Consider the following 26,038-nt stretch of genomic DNA (forward strand, 5'->3'; position numbering starts at 1 on the left):
CGCCATTCTTGAGGAAAAGGAAACTGGAATCACAACTTGGATTCTGACAGGCTATTCCATTCATACTGTGACAGTGTTTACTGAAATAGAACTGTTTCCTGCGAACGGATGACATGACAGATGTTCATGGACATGGACTTTGTCTTAAAACATACAGTACTGTGTGTTAGAATGTAACAAGGTCTAAACATGTCCTTACCTGGCCAAGCCTCTCCAGATCTTGTGGATATTTCAGTTGGCTCTCCAGCGTTTGGGATCTCTGCATCAACACGCCTAGCTGCTTCCCAATAAATCCAAGGTCCAGCTGTGGAGCAGATCTGGGCTGGTGCAGGACCAGTCAGGTAAACACACTGGTGGCTCCTGTGAGGTCAGTCTGTGGATCTACAGGGACTTCGGCTGGGAGCCCCGGCTCACTCTGGCCCTGTCCAGGGATTGGAGTGGGTTGAACCAGCTGTTGGGTCTGAGCTGGTCAGTAGTCAACAGTAGACGACCGTAGTCAACAGAGGGCTGTCTGTAGTTTCTGCAGTGGTAACACATAGCCTAGACTGGTGAGTGCACACACAGAGTTGACTTTAGGCAGAATGGGCCTGATTAATCGCTAGGACATCGAGACAGGCTGGACTGTGGTGGACAGGGAACCCAACCCACAGCTTCTAGGTGGGGACATTTGTGTGTTGATGGTGAAGAAGGGGATAAATCCAGAATGGTGGGGCCTCATTTATAAAACCTTGCTCAGGATTCGCGTACTAAGGGTCAGTGGCTAAAGCAGTTACACTGATGATTCCTGTAACGTTAGCTATTTTGATGCAATTGGTTCAACTTCTGTTTCTGGACAAAGGTAAGGGATAAACCCAGATAACACAAGGCTAGCGAATCTACAGCGGGTCCTCGATGGATGAGCTGGCGGACCTCCGGCTGAATCCGCTGCCGGGTGCCTGGCCATTTGCACACCAAATGGCAAGCGGACCTCTGGTGGATTATTAGCGTCAGGGACAGCGGTCCGCTAGTAATCCAAAATGCTCCTGCTATTGCTCCACCACCAGTCCACTGGTAGTTTATTGTCTATATCCTAGGCCCATTGTCCCCAGGCTTATGGATTTCTATTGCTAAATTAACTTGCTCAGAAAATCTTTTGGGTAACCCTTCCTTTCATAGTCCCCCAATTACTAAACATTTACCTGTTAAATATAGCCTAATATATAATGGGTAATTACTGAGACACCTATACTGCAGGTATAATTTCAAAACAGGAGTATTTCAAATGTTCAATTAGGCTACTGCATATTAATTAAATAACTGACATAGTAGGTAACCATATTTTTACATAACTTCTATAACATCCAGTGACAAACACAAATGACAAATCACAATGCTCATGTTTATTAAAATGCTTTGAATTATATTAATTATAACTGGATCCACTCAGGAATCGGGGAGTGGGATGGAGACCAGGAGGAGCAGAAAACAAAACACAGAGTTGCATACACAGAGTTAGCACAAGTCTAGTATATCAATGGGACTTGTAATTGGTCACTTAATTGGTCACCCAATTTCTGCAATCAGTTTGACACAGTTAATTAATCTGCAAAACAGACTGTACATTTCCTTAAAAAAAAAAAAAAAAAAATGTAAGGGCGTTGTGCTTTTATCTTAACTTAGCTAGCTAGCAAAGAAATATTATTGAATAAGTCAGGTTCTACATTTATAATATGTTGTACATTGAGTACCACTGTAGTCTGCCCATATCATGCTTACATGCTACATCTATCATGGCTGCCCTAATAATTGCAGAACAACCACTGTACTAGTTTGTGACAATTGATGACACAGATCACACAACTAGGCCATGTCACAGTAGCCTATGCCCTGCTCTGAAAATACAATTAACTCAAGGCCACAAATGGAAAGTAAGAAGAACAATGACCCTGTAACCTGACCTTAAGGTTAATCCATACCTTAACACAATAGGAGAATGAGTCTTTGTTGATGTACAGTATATGTGAGCTAATTGCAAGTATTTTAAGGAATTGGTATGAATGTATAACTGCTTTCTTGGCAAAGGTCTGGTGGAAAAGATGGAAACCCCAGCCACCAAAAGGCTCTCTCCCAGGACTCCCTCCATCCAATGCGAGATCAACCCAGGTAAGTAATGGAGGAAGCTGACTCTTAAGCAACAAACCAATTACAGAGTTCGACAGAAGATTAAAGCCTAAGGCTCATCTGCTGCAAATGGGATCAGGGCTGATTAGTGGGGTTAACAGTGACGTACGGCAACTTGGTGGCTCAATCACTCAGCAACTTGCCTGGCCACCTCCTTTTGCAGGAAAAAAACTACCCGGAATGGTTGTCCGCCACCCTGTGCTTTTTGAAATCTTTTTGGTGGCAGGCACACCCAGCACTATGGACTTTCCTGACTTGTGGGTGGTCAGAATGGGTATGAAGAGGGATATCCTTGCCAAAACACATTTTGGAGCTCCCTTCTGGAACGGATTACAATTCTCCAACTGAAACTCTCCACTGGAACATTGTTGTCTGAGGTGAACTGTTACCAACAAAAAATAAAAAATAAAAACAACGAAAAACAAACAAGAAAAAAAAATTGTTCCATTGTGGGATAGAAAACAATAAGAGGCCAGAATGGCACTAATGAAGGTTAAGTTTGACTTGCCCAAGCGGGTGAAGCTAGCCCAGGGCCTGTGGCTCTTGTACTGGCTCGCTGTCATCGCTGGGATTCTGATCTTCAGCCTGGGAATCTTCTTCAAGATCGAACTGCGGAAGAGGAGTGAAATGATGGACAACAATGAGAGCCATTTTGTGCCCAACCTGCTGATATTTGTGGGCCTTCTGGCCTGCGGTGTCAACGCCTTTGGCGGCAGGATTGCCCACGACTCTCTGGATGCCACTAAGTTCCCTAGGTGGAAGCCCATGGTGAAGCACTATCTCATGTTCTGCATTGTCTTCAACATCCTTCTGTTCATTACGGCGCTGCTGTGCTTCCTGATGCAGTTTGCGCTGTACTTCGCCCTGGCTGAGGGGCTGAAGAACGGGATACGCTACTACAAGGATACCGACACGCCTGGACGCTGCTTCATGAAGAGGTCGCTGGACATGACCCAGATCGAGTTCCGCTGCTGTGGAAACAACAACTTCAGGGACTGGTTCGAGGTCCAGTGGATCAGCAACCGCTACCTGGATTTCAGAAATGAGGAGGTCAAATCGTGAGTATTGCAAACAGCAGTTAAGAACAGCAAAATTACAGTGTCGGGTAGCCAGAGACCAATCAAGGAGGAATTAAGATAGGTGTATATGGTAATGTGTGGTATGATCTTCAGGATGTTATTTACAACCCAGAAGACACAGTAGAAATGGAGTGCTATATTATAATATATTATTATACTCTATATTGAAAGTATCTTATTAAATTTGTATATGCTATATTGAAGAATGCTAAGGTGGAAAAGTGCTCTATAAGTGCAGTCCATTTACCATTTAATATCTTACTCAATTCATTTGTATGGCATGAATCCCAACATGTTTGCAACATATTTTGGTCTAATTTGATACGCACCTCCTTTTTATTATAAGCTAAATGTAGACACCTGCATTAAAACCATTGAGCAATACAGATCTCCTGGATGAGTGGAGCAGAGGGGGTTCTGTGGGTGGTACCTTAAAAACAGGGTCAGTACAGTACCAATAACGACATGTAAGTGGCGTGTTGAGGCGAGTAGGGCAAATGGAGTCAGGTTCATGTGCCAGGGTCTGATAAGTCGATAATCTTCCTGGATCTAATTTCTAAGTCGCCTGCAGCTTACTGTCCTCCTGAATCATAACAAGGCAGCCCAAAGACCATTATAGCCTCTGACGCATAGTCAGGAAGTAGCCCCCATGATCACAACCGGTGTCACAAATGAAAGATACAGGAAAGGCAATGAAATCAAAGTCATCAATTTGACACTATTTCCACACCACACTTCATTAACAGAACAGGATAGTCTTACTTCACACACGTCTCACTGCCATACTGTGCCCTCTACGCATCACATACACAGATGTCATATAAGATGAACACCATGAATAGTCACAGCTTTACTTGGCATGTGTCACATCACTATGGTCACATTACGTCATTCAGTCTCATTCTATGCCATACAGACTGTGCTATGCGGCTGGCATTTGTGTGTGTGTGTGTGTGTGTGTGTGTATACGTGTGTTTACGACAAGACATAAATGATTCATCACGATACTGATGCTTTGATGTTTTGGTGTTTGACAGCCGTGTGCTGAGCAACGTGGACGGGAAGTACCTGATGGACAGCGTTCCATTCAGCTGCTGCAACCCTGGCTCCCCTCGCCCCTGCCTACAGCACCACCTGACCAATAACTCCGCCCACTATGACTACGACCACCGTATCGAGGAGCTCAACATCTGGACCCGGGGCTGCCGCGAGGCCCTGGTGTCCTACTACGGAGGCATGATGAACAGCATCGGGGCTCTGGTGCTGGTGGTCATCGTCCTGCAGGTAAGAGACAGGAAGTGAAAATGGATGTGTCTAATCACTGGATTAACCATCATTGGCACCCACTTTAGGTGTGTGAATGGCATTTGATTCAGCGTTGATTCAGTGTGTGAATGGCATCTGATCCAGCGTTGATTCAATGCTGAATAGGTCAACAGTGATTAAAAGACCTGAAAAGTATTTGAAAGTTTGAGGGTAATGAGTGTAAACCGACACCAGCAGGATATTGGACACAGTGATGTGATGTATCCCATTGCTCCGGTCCTCAGGTTGCAGTGATGGTGGGCCTGCAGTATCTGACCACCTCTCTGGACACCCTGACTGACCCCGAGAGCCCGGAGAGCGAGAGCGAGGGCTGGCTCCTGGAGAAGGGCGTGAAGGAGACGGTCGCGGAGCTGTTGGCGAAGCTCAAATCTCTGGTGAAGGGTAACCAGGTGCAGGAAGGTGGCGAGGAAGCAGCCGTGGCGGCGAGCTGAGAGGGTCCCGCCCCTTTGGGACTGAGGCCTCGCCCATCAACGGGAGCTCATGGATAGAGAAAAGGAGTGAGAAAAGAGGGAGGGATCTACTTGATGAAACACACACACACACACACACACACACACACACATACAGTAGACACACTGATCACACACTACATACTATACATGCATGCCTGCACCTAACATCAACACATGCTTTTGAAAAAGGGAGCAAGTTAACCAACTCATCACATGATGTGATAACCAAAATGTGAAAGAGTTTACATTTATGTCCATATAATTCTGTAAATATGTTAATCAGAGTCTATTTTATAAATGATTGATGGGTGGTCAAAGGTTTGTACATAAAGATTTGGGAATAGAAAGAAAGAAATAATCCCCTTCCATCCCCCTAACAAACGTCTCCATACTAATGATGGATCAGACCCTGAAACCATCAAGCCTAATCCAGTCTTATCTACCCCGATGTGTTCTACTGTAGCTTTACCCCTGTGTTTTAGTAACATAACACAACTTTTGTTGAGTGGACATGTAATTATAGCCACACACAGTGATATGTCTTTTAAAATGATAACTAGTCTACACAAAACATCAACGTTATCTATGACCCCAATCAATCTGTCATGTATGTCAAGATGGGGACTGGGGTGACACTTTCTCATGGCAGCTTTGATCAGACAGCACAACGGGCGGGGGCCCCTGGCTGGCTGTCCCTCCCAGTCCCCTCCCAACCTGTCCCCTGAGACAGGGAGACCACCGGGGGCTGTTCTGCACCCAGTCCCCGAGTCCTGACAGACATGACTCTTTGAGCCCACATTCTAATTTACCATACGATCATGAATTCTTTACCATCATATACACCCCTCTCTTCTACAACTAACCATGTGTCAGAGTGACTATTGTGGTTACAGTGACTATTGGGGTTACATGTCTGCCTCATGTGAGCCTGAGGCAGATGGGACTCGTTCTGTACTCCTTTAAGGGGGTAACGAGGGCCGAGGGCTGGGATGAGGTGCCAGAGGCACTCCGAGGATGAGGGCTCTACTGCACTGAAGAGAGTGAGGAAAAAGAGAGAGAAACATACAGTTTAATTAAGAGTACCCTGTGTGAGCACATAGATATGGAAGAGTTCTCTGTGGATATGAAAAATAATAATTAAAGGTTACCAGTTGTACTATTTTTATTTTCTTTCCTTTGTAATATTGAGTTTATATATTTATTTATTTTGATCAGCAGTACTTTCAGTCGTCGTGGGTTGGTTGGAGCATGTAGCTGCTCCATTATGTAAGGTAAAAACGATATATATATAAAAAGATTGTATATATAAAAAGATTGTGCGTCTGAATGTGTTTGTGGATAATTTCTAGATATCTTTCCTTGACTGCCATACACCTACACTATCTCCAACACCTACACTATCTCCAACACCTGCATTCAAACACGCTACTCCTGTTCCCGTAAATGTTCAGCATGTAAATAAAGTTAGTACATGGTTACAGGTGCATCTCAAAAAATTATATTTTTTATTGTTAATTATTTTCTGTAATTTAATTCAAAAAGTGAAACTTTAATATATTATTTCATTCATTACACAAGTGAAATATTTCAAAGGTGATTGCATCCATGCCACGCTCCACGTTGATGCAGTAATTTGTGCAAAAGGAACGCTGACCAAGTATTGAGTGTATAAATGAACATACTGTACAATCATAAAGATTAAAACAAAAAAGGCTTGAATTATTTCACTTTGTGTAATGGATCTAGAATACATGAAAGTTTCACTTTTTGAAATAAATTACGGAAAATAATGAACTTTTTCACAATATTGTAATTTTTGGGGATGCACCTGTAGAGAGAAGGAGAGAGGGGGGGACCGACAGCAGATAGAGAGTGAAGGGCCGCGTACGGAGAGTGAGGAGTCGAGGGCAGCCGGAGGTTCAGCAGATGAAGGATCTGTAAAGAGCCCTTTGGGAGGACTGCAGCTTTACCTGATGGGATCAGCAGGGATCGTGGTCTGGTGCAGGACACACATCAGACCACTGACCTCAACTGGACACTCCAGAGAGAGGAAATCTCTGGATAAGTGAGATTAGAGGCTTGCTACCTTTAACTACTTTTTAAAATAATTGTGTCAGTATGTTATAAAACGTCAAATTGATAGGTTACAGAGTCTTGAGACGAAAGGGCACATTTGTTATATACTGTACTACTGTGCAACGTCAACGTAAAATGAAATGTCCAGCTACAGTGAACGCTCTATCTGAGAGACCAAGCCTCTGTGGTTAACTAAAGGCTCTGGTCCATTATAGCAGTAAGGTCAGTGGTGTATGCCAGAGTGCTGGAATATCCACTGGCCCTAAAGCACGTACAGTACACTAGCTGAGGGGATAAGAGGGCTAAGCAGCTTAGCACCATCTCAGGTGATGGCCAAGGACAGGTGCCTCTGACGCAGACGATAGCCAAAGCACCTTAGGGGGAGGGGGCAGGGCGTACCCCCCTGCCCCCATGCACACGCTCGATATCCAGACTGCCTGTCCAGATGGATACAAATATTTTGGAACAGCCAATGGGCATGTTAAATGCTTATACAACTATGAATGTCACTCAAATGCAACTTATTTGCTCCCCTTTAGAAAATGTGGCTTTTCAGAGGCGTACACAGAGCTGTCCCTTTAAACTTTGCAGCCCCAACCTAATCCTGCAACAACTGGTTAAGTGGTTAACTGTTATACCATCAGCTCATTTGGATCCTAATCCACCTTATTCCCCTGGCCCTGCTGTGGAACTGGAAGATTGACAGATCTAGGGCAGCACTTGGATACATGTATTGATATTGAGCATGCGGTGCACACACACACACACACACACGCCCACTCAAGGTCGCACCTATCAAATTGAGCACAAAGGGATCTTAAAAACACCTACCAGCACACAAATCAACAAGACCAGTATATTCTTTTGAACTTTTCCTTTATTTTGTTTTACAATATTGTACAGTGTACTTATTTATACAAGAATTCACATATTAACAGGTCTGTTTTTGACGTGATAATTATGATGCAGCCTTGGTATTGGGAGCGTGTCAAAGGAATATGGGGCATATGTGACCATCAATACATGCCAATGGAGTGATGGGAGAAATAGGGCCCCCTAGTCAATATGCCAGTGGAGAGTGTGTGTGTGTATCTGTGTGTGTGTGTGTGTGTGTTTGTGCGCACGTATGTGTTCCTCTAAAGTGCCTGTGAGAGATTATCTTGTTCAGTTTCCCAGCTTGGAGGATGATACTTGATCTGAGCGGGTCAGTCCACAGGACACTCCTCTCCTCGGTGTGCTGTGACGATGGCACAGCCCAAGACAACCTTAGCATGACCCTGTCCCTCTTCCGATAGAATTTCAGTCCATATAAAAAGAGACTAGAGGGTAAAGGGATATGTCTCTGTTGTTGTACAGCAAAGTTTTATGCTGAACTTTGAAAACATAACAGTACAAAAAAATTACCAAAAACAACAAACCCCAACAATGCACAACATCAACGTCAGAGAAAAGGTAAACTACATTACATGACTCTCCTAGCGACCACACACATTTACCAAATAAGGGAGGATTGCAAATAAAGGCTTGTCTGCAAGTTAAGGGTTCACTTAAATATAGTGTTAAAAAAAATGGAGAAGCCTGAATACATTCAAGAAACACAAACTTACAAAACTTGAAAGACTTACACACGTTCCAACATTCGCCCTGCCAATTCCCAGACTCGGAGACACAGGCACTCAGGAGTTAAATACGCAAACACAAACAGTCCCACACTAGTATTCTTGCTTACATCGGCCTGTATTTGGATGTCCAAAGAGGAGAGAAACAACTCCTATGTCTTGTGGTGTAGGTTCAGATGAGCTGGGAAGACGACTAGATCAGGGTTGGAGAGATTCCATTTCTATTCAGCAGAGAAATCCAAATTCTACTGACAAATTGAAAAGTGCAATTCATTTTCAATGTGATTTTTTCAGTTGGTTTGGATAGAATTTTGGTCTTCCTCCAAATAAAATGGAACTGACCCAAATCCTGATATGACCGGTCACTACCTGCCATGCAAGGAGTTTAACTTTGTGCTTGCTCGAAAGAAACGGCGAAAGCAAATCCCACTGAAAATAAACCAAAACTTGAGCCATCTACCTCGGAAATAATTTAATCATATTTGACAGGCAGAAATTAAATATCATTCCAATAGAGGAATTACACTCAAGTAATCATGTCCCACCTGCCTGTCCGTGGTGACCAAATGTTGCGACTATAAGCTTTATATATATATGTATAATATATATATATATGTATATATTCTCTTTTTTATTATTAAATTACAAAGAAAAGGGGAACACGTTCGTTCTAGAGGAACAGCGAAAAGAAAAGGAGAAACCCCTACATGCATCCATCCGCTCTCAGACAGAGGGAGAGGGAGGGGGGGAGGGAGGGGCGAGAGGAGGGGCCGCTCGCCCCCGTGTGCAGGACCCCCCCGGTGTACGGCGCTGGGGCCGCGGCGTGGCCCCGGCTCCGGAGGTGGGCGTGACCTAGAGTGAGGAGCCCCGAGGGCTTCACAGGTGCTGCCAGTCGATGCCCACCAGGGTCTGGTTGGCCTCCTGGGCGTGGCCTATCTCCTCGGTGATACTGTGCTGGCGCCACAGCTTCTGGATCTTGCGGTAGCGCTCGCGGCACAGGTGGAGCGGGTTTCCCCGTCTGAGGACACGCACACACACACGCGCACACACACACGCCAATAAGGGCTTCTGAACACAACACCACTGACCCCCATCAAACACGGTATCACTTCAGTTTGGAAAGGGGCAGAAGACTGCACACAAACATGTTCATTAGGACTGGGTAGGGAGTGTGAGACTCACCTCAGGCCCTGGTCCGTCTCTCCATAGTCATCCAGGTAAGGCGGAGCGTAGAAACAGCCCTTCGTTTTACCAGCCAGGAACAGGACTTGGCTCTCCCTCACCCTTCAACAGATGACAACGTTCAAGTAGACACACACACAAACACACACCGATTAAATGCACGCACACGCACACACACACACACTCTCACACACACACAAACACACACACACACACAGACACACAGACACACAGACACACAGACACAGAGAGAGAGAGAGAGCCTATACCTGAGGAAGATGCCCACCCCGGCCCCGCAGGCGAAGGTGTGTGCGGTGCAGGCCCCCACGTCCTCTCCCTCCAGCTCCGTCTGGCAGCAGTAGCTCTGGGAGCAAAGCATGGTGCCACACACCAGACACAGGGTGGGCGCCCGGGACTTGTCTACGCCCGACTTAGGGCACCTGGAGGAGGGACAGACAGGGGCATGGTTTTAAAACATCCTCTAGACTCGATATTAACAGGCAACTCTGTGGAAAAGTTGGGTTGTGATGCCCAGTGTTCTAGTTTACAAGGAATGGATTGAAAAGTGCAATTCATTTTCAATGTGATTTTTTTTTTCAGTTGGTGGGATAGAATTTTGGACGTCCTCAAAATGAAACCCAAACCCTCATATAACCTCATATACCTGCCATGCGAGGAGTTTAACTTTGTGCTTTCTCGAAAGAAATACGGCGAAAGCAAATTCCACTGTAAATAAACCAAAACTTCAGCCATCTACCTCAGAAATAATTTGACAGGGAGAAATTAAATAGCATAGACACAATATATAAACCTGCATAACTCAATATAAATCTGCAACTCTGTGGAAAAGTTGGGTTGTGATGCCCAGTGTTCTAGTTTATAAGGAACCCTGTGAGTGTTGCTACAGTGCCTGAGGCGACTTGAGACTACAGTCACACTGGAGGTGCTTTTAATTTAAATTTGTATATACATGTAAGAAGCGGTTGTGACTTTTTGTTGCCATAACAAAGTGCCCAAGCCAAGAGTTTCAGCGTTCTCCACAAAACTCTTCAGGTTGCCAAAAAAGGCCCGTTTTGGAGGAGCTGCCGCTTTCTATCGTCTTCCTATCAATCCTCATTGGTATCAATTGGGGGGTAAAAAGGCGGAGCAGATGGAAGCAGGGCTGAAGTGTGGTCAGGGCCTAGACACTCACGTGAAGCTGGAGGCTTGGTTAATGAGGGCACTGTAGTCATCTGGAAGGTCTATAAGGGAATTCGATTCCCTAGGGAAACTAGAGACACAAACAAACGCACACAAAATGGACGACTTGATTAACGACTAATTGAAAGTCCGGTCTTCTTCAGTAATCTTGACCTAATCGATCCACTTACAGAAATATGCAGTGTTTTCTATCCATTGATGTCATAAGGACTGTAGGTGGCACTGACCTGACCAGAGTGCTGCCTCCCTGGAGAGTCTGTCTCACACCTGGGTGAGTGCACCACCTAGAGGACAGGAGGACAACATGCAAGAGAAACAGTCATGGGGAGACGCCAAACAATGGAGGAGAACAGGGCTGCCGTGTGTGTGTGTGTGTGTGTGTGTGTGTGTGTGTGTGTGTGTGTGTCTCAGCAGGCTCATACTGCTGCAGCAGAGAATCCAGCAGCTCCTGTTGGCCGTGGTAGAGCTGCAGCAGGTTGGAGGGGAGGTTAAGGTATCCACACAGCGCCTCCCACTGGCCTGGACCCAGCGCTGAAAAAACACAATATCGTTAGCATCTGATCTATTTCAATGTGAGTTTAACAATGTGTGTGTTTGCCAGTGCTTTTGTGTGTGTATGCGTGTGTATGTGTCTATGTGCGTGTGCTGCATGCTTTACCATGCAACTCAGGTGGTGTGGGGACTCCATTGAGGTGATGGAAGAAGAGTGCAGCTCCTCTCAGGTAGGGCATGATGCCAGCCTTCACACAGCGCCACAGGTGCCAACCTGAGCTCACCTCGGGCAGAGAACTAACACACACACACACACACACGTCACCATCACAACAACACCCTCCGTGTGGCAGCGAGCATGACATACAGGACAGAGGAGAGAGAGTGTGTGTGTGTGTGTGTGTGTGTAGACTCACCTTCCCAGGTGTGTTCTGAGAGTGTTGTAGAGGTGACATATGGCCTCCTCCTCTTCTCTCTCGGCTCCTCCACTCTCCTGCTCCATCACCGCCTCCACTGTTCAATCACAGTTACTAATATCACTGATCATCACCACCTCCAGTTACTTAATGAAAAAACTAAGTTACTTAATACTATTGAAAACACTGAATTACTTCATACTAAGTTACTTCATACTACTGGAAACAGTTACTTCATACTACTAAAAACACACACATCCATTGACGTGTTTTACTCTTGAGCACAATGTCATTGTTTGAGTACCCCGAGTTAGAACATTTGTATCATTATTCTATGCGTATACGTATTACTGTACGTATTCTTATTCCGTATACGTCTTACGTATTCATGATTCTTTATTTGCTTTTTCTTATCTTTGTCTTGGCCTGTCCTACCCTGTAACCCCTGGAGACGCCATTGACCGGCTCAGGAGCTCAATTCTCTTAGTGCCTCAGGAGCCTCATGCCGCTAGGCCAACCTTGCAGGCCTACTGTAGCTAGCTGTCTGTGTCCTGGTCCTAATGTGAGGACTCTGCAGGTCCAGCTAGCTGTCTGTGTCCTGGTCCTAATGTGAGGACTCTGCAGGTCTGTGTCCTGGTCTCAGTGTCTGACCTGGTCCCGAGGTGAGGAGAATCTGGACCAGGTGGGCCACGGTGACGAGATGGAAGAGGTGCAGCTGGGCGCCGTCCACGCTCAGCCCTGACGAGTCCTGGCAGTGGACGGCCGGGTAGGACAGAGCCAAGCTCACCTGGTAGAGAGGGAGAAAGCAGGATGGACAGGAGGCGAGTTCAAGTATGGAGGCTTTTCTTGCTTTCAATTTACCACCTCTGTAAAGTGTATTGAGACGCTGTTAAATGCACTTGTTTTGATGGTGTTATGGTTATTTGACGCTGAGTGTTTACTCCACTCACCAGTAAGTGGAACATGTCTATGTCCAGAATACATGGGGAGTTCTCCACCTGAGGGTCTGGAATCAGAGCTGCGCACGCACACACGCGCACACACACGCACACACAAGCACACACAAGCACACGCGCACACACACACACACACACACACGCGCACACACACGCAAACACACACACGCAAACACACACACGCAAACACACACACAATCAATATATCTGAGAGTCCATGACATGACTTCTAGCACAGCAGGTCGGGGGTGTGTGTGTGTGTGTGTGTGGGGGGGGGGGGGTTACCTGCTCGAAGTCTGATGAAGTGACCCTGGACTGTGGGGAGACATGCTGCTGTCCAACAAGCAGAGCCAAACCTGGCCAGGGAGCTCAGACAGTCGTCCTACACACACGCGCACACACACACACACACACACACACGCGTCAAACCTCCCACTGAAACTGCCATCTCTTTGACCTTGTGAAAGGAGTGTCAGAGACATCTCTCACCTGTCTGCAAGGTAAACTTCCAAATAATGGCTTCTCCTCGTCCACCAATAGCCTCTCTGCAAGGGAACAATTATGTCATTAAAGAAACATTTCAAGACGGCTGTATACGCCAGCGGACTGCGGCTCGGCTGGTGCGCTGAGGCTCTGACCTATAGACTGGATGGTGTAGGCACAGCTGCCCCAGCACGTGATGGGCACGCGGGGATCCTGCTCGTTGGGGTGCACCTTAAGGCCAACCTTGTAGGTGGCCGTGCCGAACGTGGTCAGCATCTCCTTGATGGTGCCGGAGTAGGGGTTCCTGAGGAGGAGGAGGAGGAGGAGGAGGAGGGGGGGGGCGCAGAGGTGAGTGACGTGTTTCGGCAGGTGGTCAGGAGTCAGAACGGTCACGGTCAGTCACTCACGTTGGAGCGTGGTCCACGGCGAAGCCCTCCGGAGCAGGGCACTGGTCTTCTGCATCCGCCTCCTCCAACGCTCCGGCACCTATGCACACGCACACACACGCGCACACACACACACACAGTTACATGACATTCTTCGACATATCCACCGCTTTAATACCAGTGTTTCCGTACCTCTAAAGTATAGCTGTCGCGTGCGACTATCTTTCAACCGTATGTCTGTGTGTCTTCAGGGAGGTTGTGTGATTACTCACTGGTGGGTGTGAGCTTCCTGTGGGCAGAATGCATGGCTGCGACCTGCTGACCGGTGGTCTTCAACCACTGTTCCAGACCTGGCTGCTCATAACTGGAGAGAGAGAGAGAGAGAGAGAGAGAGAGAGAGAGAGAGAGAGAGAGAGAGGACACAGGTCAGTACAGCAGACTGGACCCCTATCACCAAGCTCAGACTGACAAATAGGTTTAATTGTGTGTATGTTTTTGAGTGTGTGTGTGTGTGTGTGCGTTACCTGCTGGAGGTCTTGGCACGGGGCAGCAGGGGGATAACCGTGTTACTGAGGCACTCGCACAGCGGACACAGGAACTCGCCATTCTCCACGTCGTAGCTGGTGTGAGCTCGCAAACGCTGCTGTCGCCGCTGCTCTTTAGCCTGCACCGCCTCAAAGTACCTGGATACACACACACACACACACAAACACACACAATATGAAAACTGTCCAGCACTATAAACAAATATTGCATCCCCATACTGAAAGCGGCACCATAGCATCGCTACAGAGGCCTGTCTTCTACAGTGTGCAGATTTGAACCCTGGGTCTCACCTCTGCCAGCAGTGAGAGTGCATGATGTGACCGCAGCTGCCCGTGTGCGTGCCGAACGACAGGTCCGGGTGCATGAACAGAGGGTCGTAGCGCTCTGCAGGAACAGGAGAGCAACGTCAAAGGTCTCTCTGGCTAAAGGTGAAAGGACGGTTAGACAATCCCTGTCCTGTGTCTCTCGCCATTAGTTTTTCTGTCTGTCTGTCTCTCGGACTGTCTCTCTGTTTCCCTCCCCCTCTCACTGTCTCCCTCTTTCTCTCTTCTCTGTCTCCCTCTCTCTCTCTTCTCTGTCTCCCTCGCTCTCTTTTCTCTGTCTCCCTCTCTCTCTCTCTTCTCTGTCTCCCTCTCTCTCTCCTCTCTGTCTCTCTTCTGTCTCCCTCTCTGTCTCTCTCTCTCTTTCTCTGTCCGTCTCTCTCCGCGTCTCTCACCGGGGTCGTGCGGGGGTCTCTTGCGGTTCTTGGACATGACGGTGGAGCGCTGGACGAAGGCCGCCAGCACCATGGCCTTGCCGTCGTCTCGGACCTCCTGCTCCTCCTGGCAGAGGATGCACGTCACCACCTGGCGCCTCTCCCTGGAGCGGGAGCGCCGCGGGCCCACGCACACCAGCGCCGCGTCCCACGTGGTGGGACTGCAGTGGGGGGGAGGGGCTACTGGTTACTGTTATACAAAACATGGCTACCGCACGCCGCCTGCGTTTAGAGATGAACGCGTCGTAAAATACACGCTAGTCTACGAGTTGGAGTTGTTAAAGTTAAGTATACTTGCAGGCGTCATGGTTAGAGACAGGTTACTGTGTGGGCTTGAGTGTGTAAGGGAGACTAAAGTGAGCTGGAGACGTGGAAGTACGTATCGGTGAGTGTGTCTGCGCGTCTGTGCCCACCTGGTGGAGGTTGGGTGTGTGTGTGTGTGTGTGTACCTGTGGTCCAGTGAGGTGGAGGTTGGGTGTGTGTGTGTGTACCTGTGGTCCAGTGAGGTGGAGGTTGGGTGTGTGTGTGTGTGTGTGTACCTGTGGTCCAGTGAGGTGGAGGTTGGGTGTGTGTGTGTGTGTGTGTGTGTGTGTGTGTACGTACCTGTGGTCCAGTGAGGTGGAGGCGGAGGCCTCCAGTTCCTCCAGGCTCTGCTGGAACAGCTCCTTGTTCTCGTTGATGAAGTGTCTCTGCATCTCGGACATCTGGGCCATGATCTTCTCCCGGCGCAGACGCGCCATCTCCGCCTTCCTCTTCCGCTCCGCCTTGTCCTTGTCTCGCATCGTCTAGTCAAGCATCACAACTAGTATCACTACACTGAAATAGAGAGATAATGCTACCGACAATGCTAGCTACTCTCCTACAACTCATGCACGTAGCTGCTTACAGCAACACGGCCATCGTTTGTGAATTCAAGCGTGTGTGTGTGTGTGCGACCCACCTCCTCCTGACACTGCCCCCCGCTGGTGGTCACGGGCGTGACGGCAGTCCTCTCCCGCATGGTCTTGATGCTGGCCACTGTCTGTTAGGGAACACGGAACATTCTAGATGCATGACCAGTCCCCAAAACCCCCCAAAAAACACATACATCATCAGGACTGTGTCCTCACAAGTGGAGTCCAGTGTGACGGTACTATACTGCCACCCAGTGGCGAAAGCGTGTATAGATGCAGTTTCACTACCCAAACAGTAGGTGTCACTTTTAGCATGGGACAGATATGAGAAGACGATAGTATCAGACTGATAGAAGGGCGTCGGGCGTACTTTGAGGATCCAGCGGATCATGTCTTTGTGCACCTCCAGGTGGGGCGCGTTCTGGAGGGTCTCCAGCAGAGCCAGGACACTGGCTGTGTTAGTGGGGGCATCTCCAGGACCTGGACAAGAGAGGTTGGACACACACCAGTTACACACACACACACAGCCAAAGAGGTTAGCTACTAAGATAGAGACAGTAGTAGTTCAGTTATTTTCTCTGTGTGTGTGTGTGTGATAGGGTTAGGGTTAGGGTTAGATAGAGACTTACGGGAGATCTTGAGGGTGAAGTTGAAGGTGACGTCGTTGTCCTCGCTGCTGTTCTCCAGCTGCTGCTGTTCCTCCAGTAGGGCCATACCTGTCAGGTGGAGCACCTGACCAGCAGACCACATGAGTCAGCCACGCACGCACACACACACACACACTCCCATAGACACACGCTACACACTCACTTGTGAACCCACACAGATGCTCTCTCTCTCCATCTCTTTCCCTCTCATACACACACACACACCCATAGACACACGCTACACACTCACTTGTGAACCCACACAGATGCTCTCTCTCTCTCTATCTCTCTCATATACACACACACCCCTTCCGTGTCCCATGCCTCACCCTCTGCAGCATGGACTCAGACCAGTGCCCCCCGCTGGGCTCCACGGCCCACTGCAGTACGGCCCCCAGCATGGCCAGCAGCACGTCACACTGCAGCAGGTTCACCAGGCTGGCGAACAGCGGGCAGAACGGAGGCAGCACCGGGGGCGGTAGGGCTGCAACACACACACACACACATACACACGCGCACACACACGCACACACACACACACGCACACACACGCACACACACACACACACACAAACACGCGTTCAGTCAGTAACGACACATAGGCGGCCCATAGAAGGCGTCAGAAGGTGGGTCGGGGGTGTTTAGATGAAGCGGCGCGCTCCTCACCCGTGTCCTCTCCATTCTCCCTCTTCAGCTTCCTCTGGGCCTCCTCAGCCTGGAGAAAAACAACAACAACATCAATAACCAATAATCCAGATTCCCACTGACCACGGGAGACTCCGTTGTTCACGCCATTGACCTTATTCACACGGCGGCCATTTCAACTCTTACCTCACGCTCAGGGTGGGAGAATGCGGAAGTATCTATAGACCATATAGTATAAGTTTGTTATAAAAATAACACTTCAAGATTCGAAATAGTCCAAAATTACATCCAGAATACACTACTGGAATTACAAACTCATGATTACCGGACTCTGTTTTTCACTGCGGTAGTTTTCCGGTAATCATGAGTTTGTAATTCCAGTAGTGTATTCTGGATGTTATTTTTGACTATTTCGAATATTGAAGTGTTATTTTTATAACGAACTTGTACTATATGGTCTATGGATACTTCCGCATTCTCCCACCCTGAGTGTGACGTAAGAGCTAAATGGCCGCCGTGTGAATAAGGTCAATGGCGCCCGTGCGACGGCGTTACCTTAGACTGGTCAGCGCGGGTGTAGTGGTAGAAGTAGAGGTTGAACTGCTTGGCGCACTCTGGCCGGAGCTCGTACAGCCCTCTGCCCGTCACGCCGGGCTTCCTGTAGGCACAGCGAGGACACGGCACGGGTCACCACCCACGGCAACAGAACACACCACTGAGCATTCACCGATGAGAGAGAGAGAGACTCACTTAAACGAAGCCACACTATCGATGACTCTCTCCATCCCAGTCTCCTTGTTCTCCTGAGGGAGTGAGGAATACAGGTTTGAATGTGAAAACAAGCCAGATGTAAACAGTAAACGTGTTTACCCCACCAATGATGCGTGTTCCTTTGTGACAAATGAAGGAGCGGAATGATATTTTCTTAATGAATACATGAAATGTTCGTTTTATGTTAGTCATTTTATGTGCCTATGACCAAGCCCCCAGGTGGTGGGTACATGTGCGTCACACGTACGTATGCACACAAGCACAAACTAGCGTACAGGGGTCAATCTAATAGAGAGATTAGAGAGGGAGAGAGACTCACATTCTCTGGCAGGGCTTTGACCAGCTCACTGTGGGCCATGGGTCTGATACACAGCTGGTGGATGATCTCTCTCTTGATCTCCTCACACGTCTCAACCTGGCCGATGCCTGCCACAAAGCGCTCCCCTGAAAGAACACACACACACACACACACACACACACACACACACACACACACACACACACACACACACACACACACACACACACACACACACACACACACACACACACACACACACACACACACACACACACACACACACACACACACACACACACACACACACACACACACACCTCGGTCAGCCCCGGCGGGCTACAACAGCCACAGGCAGACTGACACTGTAGCGAGGAGAACGGCGCCACACTCACCCACGACCATCATGATGAGGTGCAGCATCTCCTCTATCAGAGTGTTGTTCTGCTGGACCACGTCCTAGGACACACACGCACGCACACACACAGGCACACAGAGAAAGAGTCAAGTCCAAGTTAGTTGGCATGTCAAACACAGACATATGTCAAACACAGACATCCATATCAGCCTGTATTGAGCACGCATACACACACACACACACACACACACACACACACACACACACGCGCACGCACGCATGCACGGCAGTGAAAGTGGACCTTGTTGGAGTTCTCTCGGTTGTATCTCTTCCTGCAGTCTGCGGAGCTGAAGATGTGGTAGAGCTCGAAACGGCTCAGGACGATCATCAGGAAGTGGTTGGGGTCCATCATGGAGGCTCCCGCCTGGAAAGGGTGCACACACACAAGCACACACACACACGCACACACAGTAAAGCCCTGGACAACTATGCTCTTTGTGAGACAAAGGAGGTCTGTGGGAAACTGAAGGTTTACCTGCAGCATGGTGAGGTCCTTGTCAAACATCTCCACTCTGCACTTCACATTGTGGTAGTAGTAGATCTGTTAACAGAGTCGGCTGTTAACAGGGTTTTTCCTGCATAGAGAACTACGAGGCCTGGTAGTAGGTACAAATGTTTTGTTTTCCAGTCATTTATGTTGTAAAATTTTAAATTGTGCGACCTTGAATACATAATTGGGAGCGTTTTCAGACGATTTGCTAATCACACACCCGTGTTTTCGCAGCAGCGGTGAAAAGGAAAGTTTTCCTCCCATGACTATCTTGACTTAGGAGGGTCGCAGGAACACAGGGTTTATAGAGTTCTCAAGCTCGGGTTATTGAACAGACAGGTCTTTCTCTATGGGGGTGTGGAGCCTCTTCTGCATTCATTGACATAAAACCGCTAGTCTACTGTGCAACATGTTTGGCCTGACAACCTAGTTCCTTGATGTGCCCTCACAAATGTTCTAGGCTGTTTGTTATTTAAAAATAAATGAACACAACGAAATTGGATAGTGTATGCTAATATTAGTTAGGCAGACAAGTGAATCCAGCACACATTAGTGCATAGGAAATTCACCAGAATGCAAGAAATTAAGCTTTTGATGCCCCAAATTTCCTGGGGGAGGACCCCTCCACAGGTTAAGGTACGACCTCCGCCTCATTTTGAGCCAGGAAAACCCCTGGTTAAGAGGATGCATTCAACTACCTTACTCATCGTGAATACCTCACACACATTGCTCTGGTCTAGCTCTATGGTACAGGCATTCGGTCTTACCTGATTGACCAATGAGAAGCCGTTTCTTCTCCACATCCCAGCATGCACTTGGGCACAGAGGACCAGGCAGCGGAGGGGGTGTTCTATCAACATGGGGGGGCTCAGCTCACTCTGGATGTGGGAAGAAGGGGGGAGAACACACTCATTAGTGTACAGACTCACACACATACCAACCGAGGAAAGGAATGTTGCCCCGACAATCCGGAACCTGTTTGAAGTCAAAGATGGGTTCTCACCAGAGGCAGCTGTTCAGGGAATCTGTAGGCCACCTCGGATCTACTGAGGAGAACGTGGAGACCTGGCGGAAGAACGGACAGGGTTAATGTGTTAAGGTGTCTGCACGCCGCCCCGACCAACACCAACCAACTTCCATCAATCAACCTTCTCAAGTTGGCAGTTGCTGTTAGAATGTTGGGAAGTTTAAAATTCAGCTGCAGAATCCATCCAAACAACACCAACAGTCGTCGACAAACACACACCAATCCAACAGGCACCTTTATACAAGCTCTGAGATCATAGATAAATTCAACATCAGTGATCTAGCATTTTGATACTGGGTGAAATGTATTATATTATATAGCATCTAGTGTGTGTGTGTGTGTGTGTGTCCTACCTGCTAGCAGGCGGGACACGGGCAGATGGATGCTGACTTTCTCCTGGGAGACACAGTAGCGGATGGTGTCTACGGAGTGTCCAGACATGGCCAGTGTGATGGGCTGTTCTCCGTCCGTGAAGCCACTGTGGCAGTGGGTGAGGGCGGTCAGGCACTTCTTATAGGCTTCTATCAGAACATGCTCCTGTAACACACACACACACACACACACACGCACACACACACACAAACACACAAGAAACAAACATAACATGTTAGTTGGACGCTTGAGTTTGGCTGAGAAAGTAGGTATTCTGTGTGTACTTTGGCGTGTGTTGGCGTGTGCTCCAGCCCGCTCACGTCTGTGATGCACCACTCCTGCATCATGGAGATGATGTGTGTGAGCTTCATCTGTAGTGTAAACGCTGCCTCCCACTCCGGCTCCATCTCGATGTGCTGGCCCACCTGCCGCACCACCGGGTCCATGCCCTGAGGACACACACGCACACACACACACACACCTGCTGCTCAACACAGATGAACCATAGACCCCAGACTTCTAGGCTAGCAGACTTAGACCATACCAGACACAGATACAGCGGGGGCGCATTTCTCCATAGAGTCATATACAGTGTGAGAGGTCTATTGGGACATGACAGGAGCTGGTGTTTTGTGCCTCATGTCAAGCAAGGTCAATTTTCAGTTCTTTGCAGATAATGACAATGCAGATTGTAAGCTTTCAAATGGTGTGTCATACTTTGAAATCTGACAATAGCTGAAGAAGATATGCTTATTTGAATGTTGATAGATCTAAAATCAGCTAGCTGAGAAATCTCCCTTCAAAGCTTGTAAGCTTTTCACACTTCAGACAGGCAGGTAATGGGTGTGTGAACTGTGGGACTGTGTGACTGTGTGACTGTGTGACTGTGTGACTGTGTGACTGTGTGACTGTGTGACCTGTGTGACCTGTGTGACTGTGTGACTGTGTGACTGTGTGACTGTGTGAACTGTGTGACTGTGTGAACTGTGTGACCTGTGTGACTGTGTGACTGTGTGACTGTGTGACTGTGTGACTGTGTGACTGTGTGAACTGTGTGACTGTGTGAACTGTGTGACTGTGTGACTGTGTGACTGTGTGACTGCCACTAGAGCTTTGGTCCTGATGTAGGCAGTCCTTAAAATACACTAGAGGGCAAAATACTTTTATTTATTTTTTTACGTTTTCCATAATCTGTAGAAAACTGAAAAATGACCTTGCCCTACATCAGGACCAAACCTCCAGTGGTGATCACAAATGTTGGAGGTCACAAATGTTATTGTGTACCTGCTTCAAACTTATAGTTTCATAATATGCCAAAAAACTAAAAAAAAAGAAAAAAAAAGAAAACTTTTTTTTTTAAATATATTTTGTGCGAAAGGTGTGCTGCCTACATGAGGCACGTCGCACTGGCGCCAGTCACGTACGCCTCCCTATGATGACGGCTCGTCTCCGTACCTGCATGCACTTCAGCAGCTCCAGGAAGGTGTCCAGGCCCTCCAGGAACTTCTCCCTCAGCTGGTCACTCCACTCGGTAGGCCGACTGATCAGGACGTACCTAAACACACACACACACACACACACTTCAATACAACTTCACACCGACTCCCTTGGAAAAGAAACACTGAAAAGCAGACTTGAAACGCATTCTGATATGTGAGGGGCCTAACTCCAGCCCATCAGTCGTACTTGTCGTGTCCTGTCTATAAGGGTAGAGAGACCCGAGGGGAGCCAGCTCTATCCCGCCGCCCCGTGGTCTTACTTGAGGTCTCCTATGAGACCCGAGGGGAGCCAGCTCTATCCCCCGCCCCGTGGTCTTACTTGAGGTCTTCTATGAGACCCGAGGGGAGCCAGCTCTATCCCCCCGCCCCGTGGTCTTACTTGAGGTCTCCTATGAGACCTGAGGGGAGCCAGCTCCATCCCCCCGCCCCGTGGTCTTACTTGAGGTCTCCTATGAGACCTGAGGGGAGCCAGCTCTATCCCCCGCCCCGTGGTCTTACTTGAGGTCTCCTATGAGACCCGAGGGGAGCCAGCTCCATCCCCCCGCCCCGTGGTCTTACTTGAGGTCTCCTATGAGACCCGAGGGGAGCCAGCTCTATCCCCCCGCCCCGTGGTCTTACTTGAGGTCTCCTATGAGACCCGAGGGGAGCCAGCTCTATCCCCCCCGCCCCGTGGTCTTACTTGAGGTCTCCTATGAGACCTGAGGGGAGCCAGCTCTATCCCCCGCCCCGTGGTCTTACTTGAGGTCTCCTATGAGACCTGAGGGGAGCCAGCTCTATCCCCCCGCCCCGTGGTCTTACCTGAGGTCTTCTATGAGACCCGAGGGGAGCCAGCTCTATCCCCCCGCCCCGTGGTCTTACTTGAGGTCTCCTATGAGACCCGAGGGGAGCCAGCTCTATCCCCCCGCCCCGTGGTCTTACCTGAGGTCTCCTATGAGACCCGAGGGGAGCCAGCTCTATCCCCCCGCCCCGTGGTCTTACTTGAGGTCTCCTATGAGACCCGAGGGGAGCCAGCTCCATCCCCCCGCCCCGTGGTCTTACCTGAGGTCTCCTATGAGACCCGAGGGGAGCCAGCTCTATCCCCCCCGCCCCGTGGTCTTACTTGAGGTCTCCTATGAGGCTCTGGACGCGTCGGAACTTGAAGGCCTGCTGGGCCGTGTAGCGCTCAAACTGGAAGCGGCCCTGCAGGTCGCGGTGGCGCAGGTGGTCCACGAACGTCCGGATGATGGTGGTCATCAGGTTCTCCTCGGTGATCAGCATGCGCGCCTAGGGGGGGGTGGGGGAGGGGGTGAGGGGGGGTCAGGTGTCCTCCAATCACAGGAGATTCTGTGACACACACACATATGAAGGCTCTGCCTAAAGATGACTTATAGACGCTCAACTGACAAACATTAAATCATCCCTTATCTCACCCTTATTGGTTGTGGCATTAATAAATATGAAGTTCAGTCGATAGTTTGAGTGTCTGTATCTTCTGTAGGGCCCCCTCAAAATAGAATGTCACCATATATTCTTAATATAAGTCATACAGTCACGTTACACAATGTAAATCCACTCACAGCACACCAAATGGTGACAGTGGGAAAAACTAAGGTTCATCCACAGACAACTACCACTTTCAATTCATACACTGGTCGTTACTCGTGAATGATAGAACAGAATCCTGAAAGCGTGGATCTCCGAGGATATCAAACCAATCCTAGCATGCAACCCCCCAGTGTTAGAGAAACAACGTAGATGGGAGCTGTCCCATCAATACAGGAGATCTGGGCCGGTGTAGTTGTACTCACCGGGCAGCAAATACATGTCTTGGACCGACTCCTCTCAGTGGAGAGCGAAACATGACTATTCTCTACAAACAAACTCCCCGGCGGTCGCATGCGTTTCCCAGCGGGCGCCGCCGCCGCGCCCCCCCCCCCGGGATGACCCTACCCACCATCGCCCCGCCCCCATGATACTCACCAGGGAGGGCACAGTGAACATTTGCACGGAGAGGTCAGTGACCGAGAACTCCCGGTCGTGGTCATCTTTCACATAGTCGCTCTGCAAGCGCTCATAATTCTACCGGCGGCAGGAGAGGGGGGGACCCAGGGGGAGGGGGGAGACAAAAGAAGAGAGGTGTGTGTGTGACACGCTTTTACTCACCATGGTGGGGACGGTGAAGAGCTGAACAGACAGAGAGGTCACTGAAACTACACGCTCGTGGTCATCCTCCATAAAATCTGTCTGGAGGCGCCGGTAATTCTAAACGACAACAAGGGGGAGGAGGGAGATTCACCTCCAGGTCAAAGGCCGTGGGCCGCCCCTCGCCCAATCCCCCTTCCCCTACACTCTGGCTGAGAGGATGGCCTATAGGCACAGGCCTAGAATCAGCTCGTCATCATGTAATCAGTAATCATTCATGAGATGTGAAAACGTATAGCTGATCTTGGATCAGTGCCTAGGGCCAACTTTATCCAACTTCCCTCCCAGCTAAACCTGTTCCCATGACGACCCAGATCTTAACAGAGCATACAGAATCACAGAACAGCACTGTGGGCCAATTAACAGAGAAAGGTGCAGATCTGGTTTTTGGGATCATTCCTCCAGGAAAGAAAGAACTGTATCTGTATCTAATGCTCTGGGGTTCAGCCCAGGTCACACCAGACACTGCAGGTGTGGTTCTGAGGCTGAGCAGGGCCTTTGTGTTTAGAGTGTGTGCATGTGTGTGCGTGCGTGTGTGTGTGCATGTGTGTGTGTGACCCTGGGCAGGCTGAGAGAGAGCAGATCAGCGTTGAGGCAGCTGTCTGTGTCAGGCAGGCTAGAGGACGTGGCTACAAGCTAATGCCCAGACCAGGTGCTCACAGACGTGTGGCTGAGTATTACTCATGGGTGTACGTGTGTGTGTGTGTGTGTGTGTGTGTGTGTGTGTGTATGAGTTAATGGATATGGAATCAACATGGAATGGTCTCATCAAACACTCAAAACATATTCATGTTAATCGAAAGTTAAGCACAATATCAACTGCAAAACACATTAAAATGCACATTAAAAACAGTATATTTAGTCAGATATCACACAAGACTAGTTAGCGGCTATGATATCTGTCCCCCAGCTTAAGTAACACCAACACGTTTGTTCCTCAGTGTGGTGTGACACCTCCAGGTCTGTACTAAAAGGAGAACAGTGTGACACCTCCTCCAGGCCTGTATTAAGAGGAGAACAGTGTGACACCTCCAGGCCTGTACTAAGAGGAGAACAGTGTGACACCTCCTCCAGGTCTGTACTAAGAGGAGAACAGTGTGACACCTCCAGGTCTGTACTAAGAGGAGAACAGTGTGACACCTCCAGGCCTGTACTAAGAGGAGAACAGTGTGACACCTCCTCCAGGCCTGTACTAAGAGGAGAACAGTGTGACACCTCCAGGCCTGTACTAAGAGGAGAACAGTGTGACACCTCCAGGCCTGTACTAAGAGGAGAACAGTGTGACACCTCCTCCAGGCCTGTACTAAGAGGAGAACAGTGTGACACCTCCAGGCCTGTACTAAGAGGAGAACAGTGTGACACCTCCAGGCCTGTACTAAGAGGAGAACAGTGTGACACCTCCTCCAGGCCTGTACTAAGAGGAGAACAGTGTGACACCTCCAGGCCTGTACTAAGAGGAGAACAGTGTGACTCCTCCAGGCCTGTACTAAGAGGAGAACAGTGTGACACCTCCTCCAGGCCTGTACTAAGAGAACAGTGTGACACCTCCAGGCCTGTACTAAGAGGAGAACAGTGTGACACCTCCAGGCCTGTACTAAGAGGAGAACAGTGTGACACCTCCAGGCCTGTACTAAGAGGAGAACAGTGTGACACCTCCTCGCCTGTACTAA

General features: G+C 48.8%; 2 protein-coding genes across 5 annotated transcripts in view; one reads left to right on the forward strand and one right to left on the reverse strand.

Moving 5' to 3' along the window:
• Positions 1–2,637: 2,637 nt before the first annotated feature.
• On the forward strand, positions 2,638–4,996 carry prph2b (peripherin 2b (retinal degeneration, slow); the record flags this gene model as incomplete). Its single annotated transcript, XM_084458789.1, has 3 exons — positions 2,638–3,218; positions 4,277–4,523; positions 4,790–4,996. 3 exons carry the CDS (start codon positions 2,638–2,640, stop codon positions 4,994–4,996), a joined length of 1,035 nt encoding a protein of 344 aa, XP_084314915.1.
• Positions 4,997–8,001: 3,005 nt separating this feature from the next.
• The window catches only part of ubr2 (ubiquitin protein ligase E3 component n-recognin 2), a 28,960-nt gene continuing 10,923 nt past the window's right edge, over positions 8,002–26,038 (reverse strand). The window contains exons 11-47 of one of the 4 annotated variants that reach the window (XM_084458936.1): positions 24,147–24,245; positions 23,287–23,450; positions 22,144–22,243; positions 21,009–21,137; positions 20,670–20,853; positions 20,293–20,354; positions 20,057–20,167; positions 19,275–19,340; positions 19,041–19,163; positions 18,777–18,825; positions 18,403–18,527; positions 18,063–18,115; positions 17,868–17,970; positions 17,334–17,382; positions 16,997–17,151; positions 16,650–16,752; positions 16,391–16,500; positions 16,068–16,148; positions 15,731–15,912; positions 15,089–15,288; positions 14,664–14,757; positions 14,352–14,510; positions 14,100–14,191; positions 13,849–13,927; positions 13,597–13,745; positions 13,448–13,503; positions 13,244–13,340; positions 12,953–13,020; positions 12,654–12,789; positions 12,003–12,099; positions 11,753–11,883; positions 11,517–11,625; positions 11,322–11,378; positions 11,087–11,164; positions 10,164–10,334; positions 9,895–9,996; positions 8,002–9,730 (exon numbers count right to left, since the gene is read on the reverse strand). In XM_084458936.1, coding sequence (XP_084315062.1) covers positions 9,589–9,730; positions 9,895–9,996; positions 10,164–10,334; positions 11,087–11,164; positions 11,322–11,378; positions 11,517–11,625; positions 11,753–11,883; positions 12,003–12,099; positions 12,654–12,789; positions 12,953–13,020; positions 13,244–13,340; positions 13,448–13,503; positions 13,597–13,745; positions 13,849–13,927; positions 14,100–14,191; positions 14,352–14,510; positions 14,664–14,757; positions 15,089–15,288; positions 15,731–15,912; positions 16,068–16,148; positions 16,391–16,500; positions 16,650–16,752; positions 16,997–17,151; positions 17,334–17,382; positions 17,868–17,970; positions 18,063–18,115; positions 18,403–18,527; positions 18,777–18,825; positions 19,041–19,163; positions 19,275–19,340; positions 20,057–20,167; positions 20,293–20,354; positions 20,670–20,853; positions 21,009–21,137; positions 22,144–22,243; positions 23,287–23,450; positions 24,147–24,245 — 4,065 coding nt within the window. In that variant the 3' untranslated portion in view covers positions 8,002–9,588. Of the gene's footprint in view, positions 9,731–9,894; positions 9,997–10,163; positions 10,335–11,086; positions 11,165–11,321; positions 11,379–11,516; positions 11,626–11,752; positions 11,884–12,002; positions 12,100–12,653; positions 12,790–12,952; positions 13,021–13,243; positions 13,341–13,447; positions 13,504–13,596; positions 13,746–13,848; positions 13,928–14,099; positions 14,192–14,351; positions 14,511–14,663; positions 14,758–15,088; positions 15,289–15,730; positions 15,913–16,067; positions 16,149–16,390; positions 16,501–16,649; positions 16,753–16,996; positions 17,152–17,333; positions 17,383–17,867; positions 17,971–18,062; positions 18,116–18,402; positions 18,528–18,776; positions 18,841–19,040; positions 19,164–19,274; positions 19,341–20,056; positions 20,168–20,292; positions 20,355–20,669; positions 20,854–21,008; positions 21,138–22,143; positions 22,244–23,286; positions 23,451–24,146; positions 24,246–24,329; positions 24,429–26,038 lie in introns of all 4 variants that reach the window. The other 3 variants (XM_084458939.1, XM_084458938.1, XM_084458937.1) reach the window with 3 other exon arrangements.

The sequence above is a fragment of the Borostomias antarcticus genome (genome assembly GCF_949987555.1).
Source record: "Borostomias antarcticus genome assembly, chromosome: 25".
Lineage (NCBI taxonomy): Eukaryota > Metazoa > Chordata > Actinopteri > Stomiiformes > Stomiidae > Borostomias > Borostomias antarcticus.